Raw genomic sequence first — 17,416 nt, 5'->3', positions numbered from 1 at the left:
TTCCGACGATGACAATAAGAGTCGCGGCTCAAAGTGAAAAACCACAGCGAGGCTCCACGCTGCACTGCACATGCCATCCCACAATGCAGAGGGGGCCAGGAGCGAGGCTGACATTACAACACACGCGTTTATGTTGCCTGACAATGTATCGCTTTCACATCAAAGGAGGCCTGCCTCACCCCTTTGCAAAGGAAGCGAGGGCGAATAAGCGCGGGCCCTCGCTTTATTAACTCCCAATCAATAAACATGCAGTCGCTGGTAAGGTAATCAGGAAACACTGGCAAATGGCCTGACAATGTATCAAAGCTGGCGCTCGGAGGCACCGGCACAAACTCTAACAAGCAGTTTATTACCGGTAGCTGTTACTGACATTAGTCAAAAACCAAGAGAGATAAAATAGAATAAGGAATGCAGCGTGGCTGGCTGAGCGGGCCCCTCGGCTGAGAGTGTGCTCCTCGCGCGTTTGATAGCCGCACGCCTCCTCTTTGATATGATAACAAATATAAATTGTTTAAAAACATCAAATGGGCGGCAAGCCGGAGCCAGACTTTGCCGTGACGGTTGTCTGGTCTAGAGGGCGACGACGTGCCTCGTACACAGACGCGGGCCGACTCCGCGACTCCGCTGCGAGGCTTTTGTTTCAGCGAGCTGACGGGAGGCTTGGCCTGTCATACCCACAATGCCTTTTGGTGGGATGATGCTCACCTGAGTTCCAGGGTGTTCCAGAGTTCATTTTTTTAGGCTGGGGCGGGCTTGGAGGGTCGTTGCAGAATGCCTCTCTTTTGCTTTCGTCTAACCGCTCTCTCGCAAAATGATCTTTCTATACCTCTGTCTCTCTCTTTTGGCCTATCTGTTTCTATCTCTGTTTCTATCTCTGTCTCTCTCTCTCTATCTCTCTCTCTCTCTCTCTCTCTGGGATGTGACGGGTTAACAGATGCGTGTCCCTCTGCCTCCTCCCGCCTGTCCCTGGCCACGCTCTCGCTGTTTGGGAGGTTTGTTCAGGGCCGTCTGCTCGCCCCGGGGGTTCACACACAGGTGAGGAGCCGAGATTGAAGCCGCCGCTCCTCCTGTCGCCCCGGCTTGTTTGTTTCGATCGCGGGCGTCGCCGACATTAAAAGGGAGGGTGGCGAGCGAGCGAGGGAGGGAGGCAGAGGGGAAGGAGGGGATGGAGGGAGAGAGGCAGGCAGGCAGGCAAGGGAGGTAGGGATGAGTTTACAAGCCCCAGGTACGGTGAATGGGTGAGTGAGAAGATGCGGGGGGAAAAAAAAGGCACGGAGAGAGCGAGAGAAAAAAAAAATCTCATCCAAATAATTTTCACCCCGTGGGCACTGAAATGCAAATCACAGATCAAAGAGGTTTGGAATGGAAACTGGCGAGATTGGGAGAGAATATCATCAAGCTGGGGTTATATATGTATGTTCAGGGTGTGGGAGAGACATGCTGCACCTTGGTAATGGAGCTGACCTGTACTCGAATGCTGCCCCCCACCGCCACTATCATTTTCCTGCCTGCCTGCCTTCCACCGCGGCTAAAGCATCTACAGTACGCTCTCCAGTAATTTAGTTTCTCCTTACTGTACCCCCCCCCCCCCTCTCTCTCTTCTCTCTCTCGGTCCTTCTCTTTTCTCTCTTTCTCAGCCTCTGTTTTTAAAGCACCTTTTCATCGCTCACTGAGTACACACGGTTTACACAGACGCAGACTTCCTCACAAAGCGGTGGCAAATTCCACTCTTACATGTTGACATCCAATTGACTTTTGGCAACTACGGTGGCCTGCGTGCCTGTGTCACCCATTTTACCCGCCTCGCCACACTCCTTCTAATTCTATAGAAAACAGGTACATGTCAGGAAGGGAAGCCAAGCTGCACTTAGTCACTTGCACAACTCAACAACAACCACATTTGGAATATGTATGGAGTGAACGCAGGAACACCCACCTCAAATGTTTGAAATATTTGAGTGCTGTTTGATTTCAGTGTTTTGCGAGACAAGGGGAACAAACGGAATCGTCCAAAAATGCACCTGGCTAGATCCTAGAGCAAATTGAAGATGTTAATTCTAGACCTGCAGACTAAATAGCAGTCTAGCTCACATCTGGCTCTATATACACAGATGAGAGGGGTGTGTGTGTGTGTGTGTGTGTGTGTGTGTGTGGTAGAGAGAGGGCCGACCTATAGATAGAAACAGAGGGGACGGACGTGACTGGGAAGAAGGTGAAGGCAGATTCCATATAAGGAGTCTCCTCATTAATGCCTAATTAGTGTCTGTCTCCCCATTAATGCCTAATTAATAATTTAGTCATAAATCTGTCTCGTCTACCTGAAGCTGTCGTAACTTTTTCTGTATTCTGACAATAAATGTGACATCTTTGTCTTGTCTTGTCCTGTGTTACACATTTTTATTGTCCACTTATCTTAAACCGTTTAACTAGGGCTAATGAAAGCCCTAATTTGTGTATTTGCAGTGCAGAAAAGCACACGGCAACTGTTTGGCATTTTCAAAAAACTGGCTGAATGAAAGAGACAAAAGCACAAAATGCTACTGAGTGTTAACAGCTTGTTGGCTTTGGTTTTGTATTTTTGACGTCGCAACTACAGTATGCGACATAATTCCTGGCCTGTCAGCATTTTGTGATCTTGAGTGAAGTCACTTTTTGATAGCCGTGATGTTGTTTAACAACAGAAACAGAAAGACACGTCAGTGACAACACTTGTATCGCGTTCGACGTTTCACTAAAACTCCAAATAAGTGATGACAGGCTGAGTTGGCAGTGACCGAGCGGGCTTCTTAACATTACTGGCAGTGGTGGTGAGGACTTCCGGGACGGGACTCTATCCGTGCAGCGCTCCAAACTGATGGGAAGCAGCTGTGACTGTATGGCGCTGCCCTGCGTTGCCATGGCCACCATTGTCAACGCCATCTGACCTGGGAACCGGCCGATCGTAAACACCTTCCATGCGGATGACATCATCACATAGTGTGCACATAAAATATACACGAGTAAAAAATATGTACACCACCAGTCAAAAGTTTGGACACACCTGATTGAATGTATGTTTTTCATTATCTTAAAGCCATTTTGATCTAAAGGCTTAAATACTTGAAATTTGTTTCTTAGACAAATATAAATAGTGATGTTGATGCCTATGTGTGAATTTCTTTCCAAAGCCTTTGCCTTTCCATCAAGGCAAAGGGCGGCTACTTTAAATAATCTAAAATTTTGATTTGTTTAACAGCTTTTTTGGTCCCTGCATAATTCCATTTGTGTTATTTCATAGTTTTGATGTCTTTCCTATTATTCTAAAATGTGTAAAATAGTAAAAATAAAGAAAAATGTGGTGTGTCCTGCTCATGTATTCACTACTTTGTCCTGATATTTATTTTAAATCAATAACATTTTTGGGGGAAATTAATGCAAACTAATTGGTTAAGTGATAAATGCAAATTAGCTGCTAAAATCATCAGTTTGCATCACTACACATCAAAAAAAATGCACCTCCACAAAATAAAGGTTAATCTTCCAAAGCACCGCTCTCTCTTTCAGTCCCGCTGCAGGTATTTCCAGTTGCGTTCTCCGCGGCCCCGTGTGCCATTCAGATCCGCACTGAAGGCTTCTACTGAGGTGGATTAGTGGTTCGGGACGCTTTGACTCTCACTGCCACAGGATTCGAAACACAGCTGGTTTTTTTATGGTTGGTCAGCACAACCTGTATGGGGCCACGCTCACTCTTCATCCAGCCCACTCAAAGACACCACTTCTTCTCAGCTCCAGCCTCTCTCTCTCTCTTTCTCTGCCCAGGACCGAAGTATTTGCCTTTAAATGTAAATCCCTAATCCTCCCATCCTTTCTTTTCTCTCCTTCCCCGCTACCCCCTTTTCCCTTTCTCCTTCCTCTGCCTATCTGTCCGTCCATCCTTCCATCTTTTCCGCCTGTGATTGCGAGCGTCTCTCCATCCCCTCGTTATTGCCAACCCTCTGAATTTTCAGTGCCCAGTGTCACCTGCTTTGTAATCTGATTACTTCACAGAGGAATTAGTATGTATATTTAATGCAGGCATTTTTTTTCTTTTTCTCCTCTCTCTGTCTCTCTTCTTTTCTTTTTAAATCTTGATGAGTGATGCGGGGAGGAACAGGGATGGGGTGGGGTTGCTCTTCTTGCATGTCTGGCGGATATGCCAGGCCCATGCTAATAAATGACAGCTGATTTATGCGTCTGTATTCTTTTATTTATAAAAAAATAGCAAGCGGGCTGATTTCTGATATTAATAATACAAGTGGATCCACTTTGATTAGGCTTCTGTGGAGAGCTGTGCATATTCAGCATTACAATTAAAGCCTCTGATGTGAAATAGGAATGACACGCTAATGAAGCGAGCTAGCGAGCCTGAACCGCGACTGTCCAACAGCATTACGGCCCATCTCGGATGAAGAGTAATTATACGAGGAACACTGAAATGTCATTAAAAATCTTCAGTAAGTGATTTAACCCACCATTCCTCACTAATGCTAGATATTTCTTTTTTTTTTTCTTTACCGCCACCCCCCACTCCACATCATGATCAACTCCCTAGGTTTTTTTTTTTTTTTTTTTATTATTATAATTTTTTCAATTTTCCTTTCTTTTCCACAAGGCCAAGACCAAACTTAAAGTTCTCGCTCATAAGTCAGAAGTTCCACAAACAAAAGACGTAAAACATATTGAGATTTGAGACAAAGATACAATTACATCGCCCTAATTTAATTGCAGCACATCAGAACTTGGTGCTAGTGGTGGTACGTAATTGAAATCATTCCATAATAAATTCAGATGAATTGGCAATTAGGGCCAGATGCGATTCCCATGGAATGGATTGAAGCTGATAGCGGGGCTTCTTCAGCCATAAACACTCCAGCCACTTGCACGCCATCCAGCTCATACAGCCTGATTTATCACAGCTCATGCGTAAGGGGAAAAGTAGTGTGTGAGAAAGATATAATGTGTGAGAAAGAGGGGGGAAAAACAGGCGATAAAGGGAAAGAAAAGTGGTTGAGGGGTAAGTGTTGTTTCTAAGAGGATTTAGTTAATCTGATTTTGCCCCTTCATTCATGTTTGATGTGCTTATTTTCATCAGGAGAAGATTTACCAGCAGCCTAGAAGCATTGTTGTTGTTTTCAAAAGCGGCAGAAAAACAATTAATGAGCTATATCATGTTACCATATCATATTCATTAGGACTATTGTCAAGACTCCCTGTGCTTGTGTGTGTGGGGGTGTGTGTGTGTGAGACAGGGAGAGAGGCTGATAGGATGTGTGTGTGCCTGTGAGAGTGTGTGTTGTAGGTGGTAGATAATGCCACAGGCAAGAATTCATGAATATCAGCAGTTTCTCACCATTTTGTTGGGTTAATCCCTTGTTTCAGTTGGAGAAATAGGCATTTCTCTTGCATACATTATGTGGGTCCCTGCACATCACGTCCACACAAAGTGAAATGTACCTTTACGTCAAGACCCTCTGATGTAATGATGAGTGAATTTTTTTTTTTTTTTTTGTATCGAGGTCACGCTGTTTTCCGTCGATCTCAGCAGCTCCTGCAGCAGCCCCTTCTCAGAGTGAAATTTCAGACTTGAGGTGTTAAGTTTAAATTAAAACACATTGTAATGACCAGAGTAAACACCAGCATTAATTAAACACAATGCTGGACCAATCATTGAAGTTGTGCAATGCGTAAAGAAAAAGAATGATTTTTTTTTAGTGTAAAGACAAATTGTTTTCCTCCTTTCACTTCCTGATAATTTCTGTTGGTTCCTGTTTGGACGTCCTGTTTCAGTATTTGTGTATCCCTTGTGGTTTTGTTTTTTTTTCCTCACTAAACACCAATACATTTTCTTCTCTGTCACCTCAAGTGTCAAACTACTTTATCTATGCTAGTGTGAACTGTTGGAAACGTGTGAGGCAGTCCAGATCCCTTCCCCTGCTTCCAGAGCTGCTGACAAGACAGCCATGTGACTGGCGTGACGGCGTCCGATATGGAACACGGCGCCGTGGCACCCAAACTGGCACCGGCTGGGAGGTTGGAGCTGGGTGGGGCAGGGCGGGTGGGGGGGTGGGGGGGTTGGGGGGGGGCAGGAGTTCCGCTCGCCCACCACCGAACCAACCGTACGTGCCTGCGAGCTATGCAATTATTTTTGCACTGCGTCCAATATCAACTCGAGAGCAATGCAAATTATTTAAGACGCGCTTTTCAGGGCTCGCAATTATAATAATGATGATCTCAATTAGCGTTGCCATTGCCTCGGACTATTTAGCAGGCAATTTTGCAGCCTGGGGGCGAGGGTCTTCTAGAGAGCCGACACGCGTTGTCAGGTCAGGAGGGGTGGGGTGGGGTGGAGAGAGAGAGAGACACTGAGAGATAGAGAGAGAAAGAGAGAGAGAGAGAGAGGGAGAGAGAGAGAGAGAGAGTCAGTCTTTGGACTCTTAATCAATAAACTGAGACTAGAGATATTTACCACCCTATCCCACGAGGGGACAGTCCATAAATTGACCTAATTGGTCAGTGTTGGAGATGAGATGAATGTTGCCATGGCGCACTGTCTAATTCAAAGAGGCAGGATGCAAACCATGGGATAATATCAGTAGGCCTATTACTAATGTACTGAGGAACCTGACAGGATCTGTTCAGCTGCACATGGCAATTAAAGTCAGAGATGTTTATGTTAAAGGTGCAGCACTTACAAGTCTGTAAGTGTGTGTCTTCCAATTTTTTACAAAGGAATCGCTTTGGTTAAAATGCATGAATAAGACATTCTGGATATAGGCCCTATTAGCTTTAACAAAGTGTCCAAAAACAAGGTGCCACTATCAGTCAAACCCTGGCTAGGCCTCTTTCCTTTCAAGAGTTTTTTGAAAATTAACTCTGACCTATTTAAGAGGATTCTCCCCTTTTTCCCCCCTTTCCTGCACTATACTGCACTGCCACTGTGTATTAGAGGGACTTCTTTCCCCCCATCGTTCATGTGGAAAAGGCTTGCACCACCAGCTACCCTTTCTTTTATTCATCGCACTGTAAATAACTCCACTTTATGAAAAGCAGCCAGTGTGACTCACGGATACCTCTCTAACCACAACCCATTATTATTTCATGGCCTTTGAAAGAAGGGTCTATAGCAGGCGCTCTCACACTTTAATGTCGGAGCTCCCTCTGATGTTGTGTAGTACACAGCGGCCCTTGTTGCACTCCGTATGCGATCCCTCACTTGAATTCACAAACACTTCCAAGTGCATAAATAGCACGGAAGACGAGTGCCTCGCGAGCTAGCTAATGCTCTGGAACGCCATTGAGGAGATAACAGGAGCCTGCCACGGCTGATGCCTGGGACTGTCATTGGGGGGAAGAGAAAGTGTGTGTGTGTGTGTGTGTGTGTCTGTGCGCCTTTATGAAAAATGCTGTTGTTTTCTGACCTCTCATGGGACATCATATGGTAAGAAAAAGAACATGCATCGGCGTTACGATTAAATGACCAGCGGACATGATTCAAAGGGCCCCGCGACGTCCCTGAGCACCCTTCGGAACGTGTAGAAGGCTCTCGGCATACAGACGAGCTAATGGGCAACCTATTGGTCATGGTAGATTCAGTTTGAATCTCAATGAGTGTGTCAGCGAGGCTGCTCCATGACCGACAAGGTGTGGTAGGCCTGCTGGAGTTGATTTAGCCACACGGCTCGTCATAGTGTTTCACCAGTCAACACCAATCAATCGAAAGGGTACAAGGCTGTTTTTTTTTCTTTTGATGTGTCAAGAGGATACTGCTGTCTTGAAGATGGAGAACTAAAAAAAACACAAAATAGCTAATGAGGTGTGATGGAATTTTACATATTTGTTTTCTCTGCATGCAGTAATGGTAAAAAGACAGACATGTTTTTTCTTACATGAGCATGAGAACAGACTTAATAATGTGGTTTGTGCCAAAACCACTTTTGCAGTATATGGCCCAGAAGTGAGATTATTGATGCCTAGCTGGGTGAGTCACTTCTTACAAAACCCTTTCAAAGGTACACAGCGGTACTTCAATGTATACTGGGACATGCTTGCTGTGCATGAAAGCAGTGGGCTCGAATCATATGGAGGCTAAACCCATTACAGGTCCAGAGGGGTGGGCGATACAGCGCCTTGTCCCGCTCCTCTAAACAAGACTCTAGGTGCTGGAGGCTGGAACAAAGCCTTGTAACATATACATTAAACTTTAATTGTTTTTTCCAACCCTTTCCTTCACATCTCTGAAGTAGCAGCTCCTGAAACGTTAAAAGTGTAATGCCAGCTAGATTTTCATGGCTGTGCCTTTGTAGAATAAAAGATATATGTGTAACAGAGGGAAAAAAAAATAGTACTCCCTGATGCTGGAGGTAGACAGTTGCTTTTCAAATCCTAGTTTTGGTCCTTTATTTTATTCAGCAGTGAAATGCCATGAATACAGAAAATAATAACGGCTGTTACAATTCTCAACCATGACCTTCTAATGTCAGAGAACCTTTAACGTATGGACACAGTACACGGTAATGAAAAGTATCAAAAAATTAGTTGAATCTCGATCAAAAGGAAATGAAACAAAAACAAAAGTATTCACCAATTACATAAACATATGTGTTTGCTACAGTCCCAATTTACTGTATACATAGGGGGATCATATTCCCAATTATTAGAGAAGGATAGCAGTAGAAAGGATACATGACTCAACTGCCAGACATAATGCTTCATAAAGTATGCACAGAGGTACAAGCAATAAATACACACATTAGGTTAAGCCTTACAGCTACGCAAAGCAGATGCAGAAAAAGCAGGTTTGCTATTCTTAGCGAGCAATGAGAGAGAAACAGTAAAAATTCAGGTAAGTCAGAAAAGAAACACTGAGATTTTTTTTCCGCTTAGAAAAAAGTCTGGTAAATTTATGGGTCCACCAACATTTTTTACATAAGTATGCACAGTTATCAAAATACAGACAAAATCAACCCAGAAAATCCAGACAATCCTAAAATCTAGTGGAGGAGCAGATCGCAGTTCTGGAGGTCTTTCTGGTATTATGTGCAAGCAACTATTTTAGACATTTTTTTTTACTTAATTTATACAAAACCCATGCAAATCTACAGGTAATATGCATTCTGTGGCTGACAGGTTTTATCCTTCCCAAAACAAAACAGTATATCTGAGGTATGCACTCCTATGCATTGTACGTACATTTAGGCCATCGTCCCGATGATTTTTATTATATTCTTTTTATTAATTCTTGTTTCCAGTCCACCAAATGATTTTTAGACATGCATTTTTAAAACACAATATTCCCTTACAGGTAATCTATACATTATCATTCTACAAATGTTTGAGGACAACCTATTACAATGCAAATCTTCCATATCTTGACGCAGGGAATGTAAACGTCGGTTTGAGCCATGTCCTATGAGACAAGCGTAGTAAAGTGTAACAGCTCTTGTGGCATTCTAATAACTCGTGCAATCTGTCATAATTGTTCTGAATTTGTTGTGCAGAGGTAGAAGCTTTTAGAAAGCCTTTTTGGGTAAGTGGGAGAACCCTTTTTTTTTTTTTTTTTTTTTTGAAAGACGCAGCGTCCTTTTATTTGGTGTGATAAGATTATTATGAACGTCGTCTTCAAGTCATTTTGCTGACTCCAGCTAAGTATTGAAGGGATAAGCTTTGTTCCTGGGCCCAGTACCCTCTTGAAGTGGAACTGGCATGAGGGTGTGTTTGTGTGCGTTTCAGTGTGTGTGTGTGTGTGTGTGTGTGTGTGTGTGTATTATGCATGCTTTGTGTGTCTGTTTGTATAGTACTGTATGTGTCTGTGTGTTAAGCTCTCGCAGCCAATTTCTTGGCTTGGCACAACACTTGAAAACAACATATGCACAGTGTGTTTTCATTTGGCTCAAAGCAGGCCGACACACATTTGCTCGTTACAGTACAATACAAAGCCGGTCGGTTCTTTGACAGCATACATTTTCTGCAGCTGGAGATTTACCGAAACAAGGACCAAGAAAGCTGGCAGACCAAAAGCTCAGGGCCCGTGTGTCTGTGAGTGTGTGTTCGCGCGCGTGTATGCTCGTCTCGGAAAGGGTGTGTGTGGTCGTTTTAGCGTTTCTTTATCCCATACAAGAGGAGGCAGAATTTTGTGTAACTTTGGTTTGACTGAAAACAGAAATGACCATTAAAGCAACGACACTTTTCTAGATGACATTAGCTGTGAGGGAAATGATGGGACGTAGTCTCCACGATAAACTACTTCTCTTCAGTCACTAGAAATACCAAATGTGTTATAAAAAGCTGGCTATCTATACAGAGTACATCAGTGCCCTGAAGATCCCATCTCCTTTGCTCACACCAGGTGTATCTATATAGTTAAGAAGCTATGAACCACACAATGAGTATTTGACGACAGGTTAAAGCAAATATCACCTAGAAAAGGTTCACCTTTCACCTTAGATATCCTTTTCTACAATGGCTATTATTATTTGCTTTTACATGGTAACCAAGCCACATCATTTCATATCAACTTGAAATTATGACTTATTTGGCTTCACTAGATATTTTTCATGTTTGGTTAGCGATGTTTTCAGTTTCGGTTTCGACGCGGCTCGGAACAAAACCGCCACGGAAATAAGACGTGACATTATTTTGACAGTCCCACTTAGAACATTACATATTCACCAGGTTAGAAAAAACAATGACGTGATGTGTAACACAAACCAAAAATAAGATTAAAAAAGAAAAAAAAAGAAAAACGAGAACGAGAACAACGAGAAAAGAGAAGTAAAAAAAAAAAGAAAGGTCAAATAACAATCTTCACAACAACACAATGTTTCTGCACTTCCATTGAATACACAAATGTTTTGTTTTGGTCATGATCCACTTTTACAGTTAGCTGCTCTCTACCAGTCAAATCACCAGCACAAAATGCCTGTAGTTAAAATATCACATCACCTCTTCCCTACATCTGGCAGAAATCTCCTCTACACTCCAAAGTGGACGCTCTACGAGTTATCAAATTACACATCAAAATCAGCATTTTTTTCCCTCTCTCTTTCTCTTAATCATCTTTGTACAGGGCTAAATGAAACAATCCCAGAGGTTATTCGAAGGTAGTTTGCGGAAAAAAAGCTTCTCTTTGTACTAGTTTAAAGTCACAGAAGGCTGACCAAGAGGAGTTTGGTGGCTTCTGTCTATAAGCTATTGGCCATTGCTAGTGTTGGCTTTGGTTTCTAGCTGTTGCCTGTGACTGTTTGCAGGTAGACAAAGCTTTAGAACGAGGAGGTAAGGAGAACGGCAAGAAGAAAATTATGCAGAAATGCATTTGTTTCGTAAATGGTGCTTTACACAAACAATTACGCAATTATTTTTTTTTCCCCAACTTAATTTCCAGTTTTTTTCACTTTTCTTCACAAACAGATAATAGACTGGAAGCCAACTTTTTTTTTTGACAGCTGCAACAACAGTCTTGGTACCGCAGTTCCGTTACTGGTGTGACTCAGGGAATGGCATTTACAGTTGGTGGTGTCTAAAATCATATTCTGAAATTAACAATGGAAAAAAAAGCAGAAAATAAAATACTGGTTTTCATAATTGTAGCAACATACAGGCAGTGACACTAATTTCTGAGACTACTCCTGTGCAAATGATAACAGAGCAACAACTTGAATTGAACCAGCAATTGTCTCTAGACATCAACAACTACTGTGGGTTGGATTATTCACAAACGTAAAACGTCTTCCTTTTTTGGCAGTATATGAGGCCGCTAGCTTTCAACAGGACAGAATTTGCTCATTTGTTTCGTGTTTTTTTTCCCCATCCATGAGTCCATCATCCATGTCTGTCGTGTACTGTATGTGGCCACGCCATCTCTAATGAAATAGGGCTCAAAGAGTTACTTTTTTTTAAAAATCAGACATCTCATGCCTGTCATGTCTGGGGATCCCAAAGGGCTGCAACAAAGAGTTCCTTTGGGCCAGTCTCCATCCGGATGCATGCTCAATAAATAGTCCCAGTGGTGAGAGAGACAGAGAGAGAGTCAGCTGTGTTCGTTTGGGTTGTGGAGTGGTTTCTAGTCTTGCAGGAGGTCTGTGTGAGAGAAACAGTGCGGCTGGGCGGAGGGATACAGTGACCAGAACTCTCTCCTGGTCACTCCAGGTCCTCTGATAGGTTCCCTTCCTCCAGCTCCCGGTCCTCATCCAGCTCTGGACTGTGATTGGCTGTCGTCACCAGTGACATCGGACAGTCGTCGTCATCCATGTTAAGTGGCTCCTCCTTAACGTGAATTGGTGGCCTGGGAAACACAATGGCAATAAATGTTAGATTTTTCTATTTTTTTTTGTATTCATTCTTCCACCCAAAAAACGCTTGTTTGGTACTAACTCTTCTTATTGTCCAGTGAGCAGTAAACAGTGTATGGTGTGTATTAGAGTGGTTGAGATGTTAACTCGCAGATAACGACTAATCACCTGAACTCACATTTCATTAAATTTATGTGCAAAATTTACTGTACTTGGAAAACACCTGAGAGTGAAGGCAAAAAAAGCAAAAACACATGGCTGTCACTACAAAATAATAGGTTTAACAGAGTCTTTCTCTTTGTTGCATACACGATGCACCATGCGCTGTTCAGCTGACATACAAACATTTTGTTGACAGCACTGAGACGTATCCAGGAAAGAATTTAAGCTGCCATTACATGCATTATATAGTGTGGAGTAACAACCATGTTGTTTGCGAGACGCTAATTTGACATGATGCCTCACGTCTACTGTAAGCAAGCGCATGAAAATTGCATGAAAAACATGGCCCCTGTAAGGCCGATAAGCTGTGATGTTCCAGACATGTTTGGCATTTAAAAGTTTACTGATGACACCAGGTTGAAATACATGAAAAAGGAAAAAGGGGGAAAAAAACAGGCCACATGATAAATAATGGAGAATTTCTCATCCCTGAGCCCCCTGGAGCAAAGGCAGAGGAGAGGCTTTTTTTATCTAGTTAATAGAAAGCGCAGCCACTCGTTAATATGCAGGGGCTGTGCGTGTCGCTCCTCAAGAGGAAAAACCGGCAGCTAGGTTCTGCCATTAATCAACTTCAGCCCCGGCAGTTCGCTCGGACACCATGATACATGTTTTTAACTCTAAATGGATGAATATCTTTAGCCACTGTCAATAAGCGCCGGGCAGAAACCAGCAGCACTGTGAGCGGGACACCTCTCCCTTCAGAACAACAGAGGAGTGGGCGGAAAAAAAAAAGTGTGGGGCGACTAACAAGAATAATAATGCTGTCACACACAAACAAGGCTTAACATGATCCGGGGCCCTAGTCGGGGAGAGGGGTTTGTGCCACGATGATAAATCTGACAAAACCTAATTATTTCTGACACGTCGGATGCATCAGGAAATCCCCCTAGACTTTGAAAGAGGAGAGAGGAGAGAGAGAGAGAGAGAGAGAGAGAGAGAGAGAGAGAGAGAGAGACTTATCAAGTAGTAGTCAGCATATTAGGACGTGTCTCGTAGTCCCTCTCCTGGGTTGCCTTCATCAATGGTAAGGGGGGGGGGGGGGACTTTGAATTTGAAAAGAATTTTAAAAGGTACAGATGACTTTAATATTCACAGCCAAATAAATTAATATTCTGATGTGGTAGGGTGGAGGGAGGAGGCTGGTCCTAGCAGGATGCAAGCGGTGTGATGAATATTTCTGTTTCTGCCCTCAGATTCATAGAGGTAGAGAACGCCAAAAGACCATCGCCTCTGCCAGAGGTTTGAGAAACAGAAGAACACAAACTCTGCTCCCTGTCCTCACTCAGCACTGTGGCAGGCACTGCTGGAAATTTTATTCTAGCAATACCGGTTCTTACCGATACAGACACCTTTTTTGATACCTTGGTCTACTGAATGAAAGGGCCCATTTCATAAAGCCACAGAGTAAATTAAGTGCTAAATAAAATCAGACCATGCTCATTTGATTTGCTCAATATTGGTTAATTAAATCCTTATGAACTCTTATAAAACCTGAGATCCCCTTGAGAAAAATACAATACAAAATACAAACACATTTTAAAATGCTTTTACGCCTTTTGATGTGTTAAAATTTATACCACAACCAAAAACTAGTACGGTATCGATAGGTATTACTGTTCAGTATCCCTATTCAACATCAAAACTTGTTATCAAAGACAGACATTAAATTGCATGTTTCAAGCAGAATGTCAGGCTCCCTCACCGAATAACAATAAAACCAAACCCTTGCAAAGAAAAAGTGCATGCATCACTTTCACATTGTGAAATGTAATTAGCAAATGTTTAATTAGCAACTTTGTAACCATTACTTGTTATAAAAAAAATTATCTATAGGCACTAGAATCCATCACATCAGTAGTACATATCAGTGACCGTTTTCTCTGTTGCTAATCTTTCACAACACAAAAGACAATTTTTAACAAATGATTAGTTAGCGTAATGGACTGCCACACGTCTCCAGTAATGACTGTCTTTAAATAATGCTTAGATATAATGCAGGTGAATTACTTACATTGTGTGCTGAAGGAGAAGTTTAATATGAGGGCACTAGTCAAACGTTCGGCATAAACCAAAGGGTCTCGCCTGCTCTCCTGAGCTTCTCACACGCAAGTCATTAGGACGTGCCAACGTGTTTGTGTGGCTTTGAAGAAAAATATGCGTAGCCATATTCACAGGCCTAAGATCTCTGACACTTTATTAGGACATGTGGATGAGCCATTTAGTCCTTAATGGCTAGCCGGCATTATTAAGTCACTCAGGAGTAAACGCTGGACTTTGCAGTGCAATAAATATGAGGCGCTCTGTGTAAGTGTGTGCGTGTGCGTGCGTCAGACAGAGATGCTTGCTCTCACATCAATCGGAGATTAGCGCCAGCAATCATGCAGAGGTATGTCAGGGATGCAAATAAGGTCATTAGTCCGCGGGCCTAACGGTAGGCTGGGGAGGAGGAGGAGGGGGAGGAGGGGAGGTGGTTGGGGGGATCAGAAGACAGGCTGACACTCATCATAACATCCCACTATGATTCATTAACCAACACCAAAGAGGGGCAGTCGCTAAACTATTAGACTTGACAGCACAATACTGACGCAGCCAAGAAAACAGAATGATACCAAGTAGATTTCCTTCGCTTTTCTCCGAGTACATGATGAAGTTAGGTGTACGGTCACTGGAATATATTTTCAAAGTCTAGTCTTTCTCTTTTTATGTGAAGGGGCTAATTTGTTGAAGTTGGCATCTTCATTTTAGAGTGTCCGAGCTTTAGTCTTTCCTAGTGTACAGTACTGCTTCTTTTAAGCATACCCTCGAGGGTGCACACACACACACACACACACACACACACACACAACATGGCCTGGAGCGATCTGGGTTGCGGTTAAGCAGATAGCATTAACCTTTAGATGTTGGGGGGTAGAGAGAGGTTTGTCTAATTGTTGGACTCACTTGGTTGTGCTGAGGAGTCCTCTCCTGAGAAGGTATGTACTCTTTAGTTTAGTGCTACGAGCCACTCCATTATTTAAACACATCCTGGAAAAGCCAGTCATGAAAAACACATTTCTTCCATTTTGAGGTTGTCGTGGCTATGTAACGGCAGGCGGGGATGGAGGGAGGGAGGGAGGGATGGATGGATGGATGCATCTTGCCCTCCACAGCCACTCATGTCAGTGTCAAGGCGGCGTGGCCAGAAACAGTGAGAAACGAGAGAGCGAGAAAGAGAACGATAGAGAGATAGAGAGAGAGGGGGGGAGGCAACGCTGTCCCGTTACTAAAAGTTAAATGACCTGGGGGAGTGGATACACTGGGATTCAGTTTAGAGCTGGGCAGATTTGCTCCACTTAACACCCCATTTCAGAGTGGAGTAAACACATCCAAATAGATTAATGTATGTCTGGTTGGGCTAACCAAACACTCTTCTGTTCTCTAAGACACACTCAGAGAGAGGCATGGAGCTGGGAAGCATTCTTTATCCATTCCAGAAGTGGTTAGCTAATGTCGGCTGACTTTGCTACATGTGCTTTAATGGACAGGGAGGAGGCAGGGTGTGTTGGTGTGTGTGTGCATGTACCTGAGTGTGGGAATGTGTGTGTGTGTGTGTGTGTGTGTGTGTGTGTGTGTGTGTATCACTGATGAATAATGTCTGCGTGTTTGTGTGTCTCAGTAAATGTGTGTGTGTGTGTGTGTGTCTCCCTTTGTGCTGCCCTCAGCATGCATAGGGTCCAGTCGCACCGGACCCGTATGACATCACTGACTCAGGTGGAGCAAATTTTGTTTCAGACATTCCTGAAACTCACATGAAATCAATTTTTAAAAGCTCTCTCACTCTCAGCTCCATTAAAAAAAGAGATGGGAATGGGAAAGATTTTTAAAGTAATTAATGCTACAGTTAGCTGCTAAATATTAATAGGAACAGTCTTGCATAAAATATAGCGGCTAAACCCCTACAATGCAGACATTGGTGTAATTAAAGACGAATGCGTAATAGGGCCTATTTATAGACTAGAACTAACTGTTATCCAAAACGTCAAACACACCTCAGGTATAAGCACAGCGCAATTGAAATTAATACACCCGAGAGATAGAAAGAGAGGGAAATCTGCTTATGATATAGAAACTGAACCTTGCCCTCAAGTCATGGAGAGACCCAAGAACATTCTGGTATTGTAGTTTAAATACATTTATCAGGCAATTAAACTAACAAAGGGTATAGAATGGAAAGTGGGTGGGGGTGGGGGGGTTCAACACGTAGTGCTACCTGACTCCTCCCCTCTCTTGGCCTCTTCAGGCCAATTCCTAGCAATATCTCATATCATTGGCCAAATTTCTCTTCAGTGGACAGGATATATCATTGAGGCACTTAGTAATGTTTTTCTCAGATATATATATACTAGTAGTTCAAATCTAAAACTGTGAGATGTGTGAGTGTGTGTTCCCATTTGCAATTTATGTTTACATTTTTAGGCATTTTTTAGGCTTATCCAGCTTGTATTTCAATGAGTGAGCAGGTAAGAATATCGAGTCAGTGATGTTTTGGTAAGCAGTCTTTCAAACCACTGGCCTCTGTTTGTTCATATCCATCTGGGTGTGTAATTATTATGTATGTATTATACCGCTTTGTTGAATACTCGATTCTGATTGGTCAATTACGGCATTCGCGACACCCTGTGGCAAAAAAACATTAGCTTTCCGTGAGGGCAGCCTGAGGAGCTAACAACTGTGTTTCCAGGTGTGTCAACTGCAAAGCCCCGGCAAGAAGGAAACGTAGAGATGAATGAGGACAAAAACGTCAACATCAATATCAATAAGTCCCATTCACCTTGTCTCACTTCACCATCGATGGAAATGTTCAGTTTAACGTGAATTATATCGCTAAGTAGGCTAATCTTAAGAAGGCT

At 43.0% G+C, this 17,416-nt stretch overlaps 1 protein-coding gene across 2 annotated transcripts in view; it reads right to left on the bottom strand.

The window, feature by feature from the left end:
• Nucleotides 1-12,153: 12,153 nt before the first annotated feature.
• The window catches only part of foxp2 (forkhead box P2), a 65,401-nt gene continuing 60,138 nt past the window's right edge, over nucleotides 12,154-17,416 (bottom strand). For both annotated transcript variants that reach the window (XM_071538592.1, XM_071538591.1), the window contains exon 17: nucleotides 12,154-12,298. In XM_071538592.1, coding sequence (XP_071394693.1) covers nucleotides 12,154-12,298 — 145 coding nt within the window. The remainder of the gene's footprint in view (nucleotides 12,299-17,416) is intronic.

This window comes from Centroberyx affinis, unplaced genomic scaffold (assembly GCF_046629955.1).
Source record: "Centroberyx affinis isolate AG114_WGS23_722 - 3 ecotype Tasmania unplaced genomic scaffold, CSIRO-AGI_Caff_v1 ptg003307l_1, whole genome shotgun sequence".
Taxonomy (NCBI): Eukaryota; Metazoa; Chordata; class Actinopteri; order Beryciformes; family Berycidae; genus Centroberyx; species Centroberyx affinis.
The sequence above is the reverse complement of the archived record's forward strand: the minus strand, read 5'-3'. Positions and strand labels throughout refer to the sequence as shown.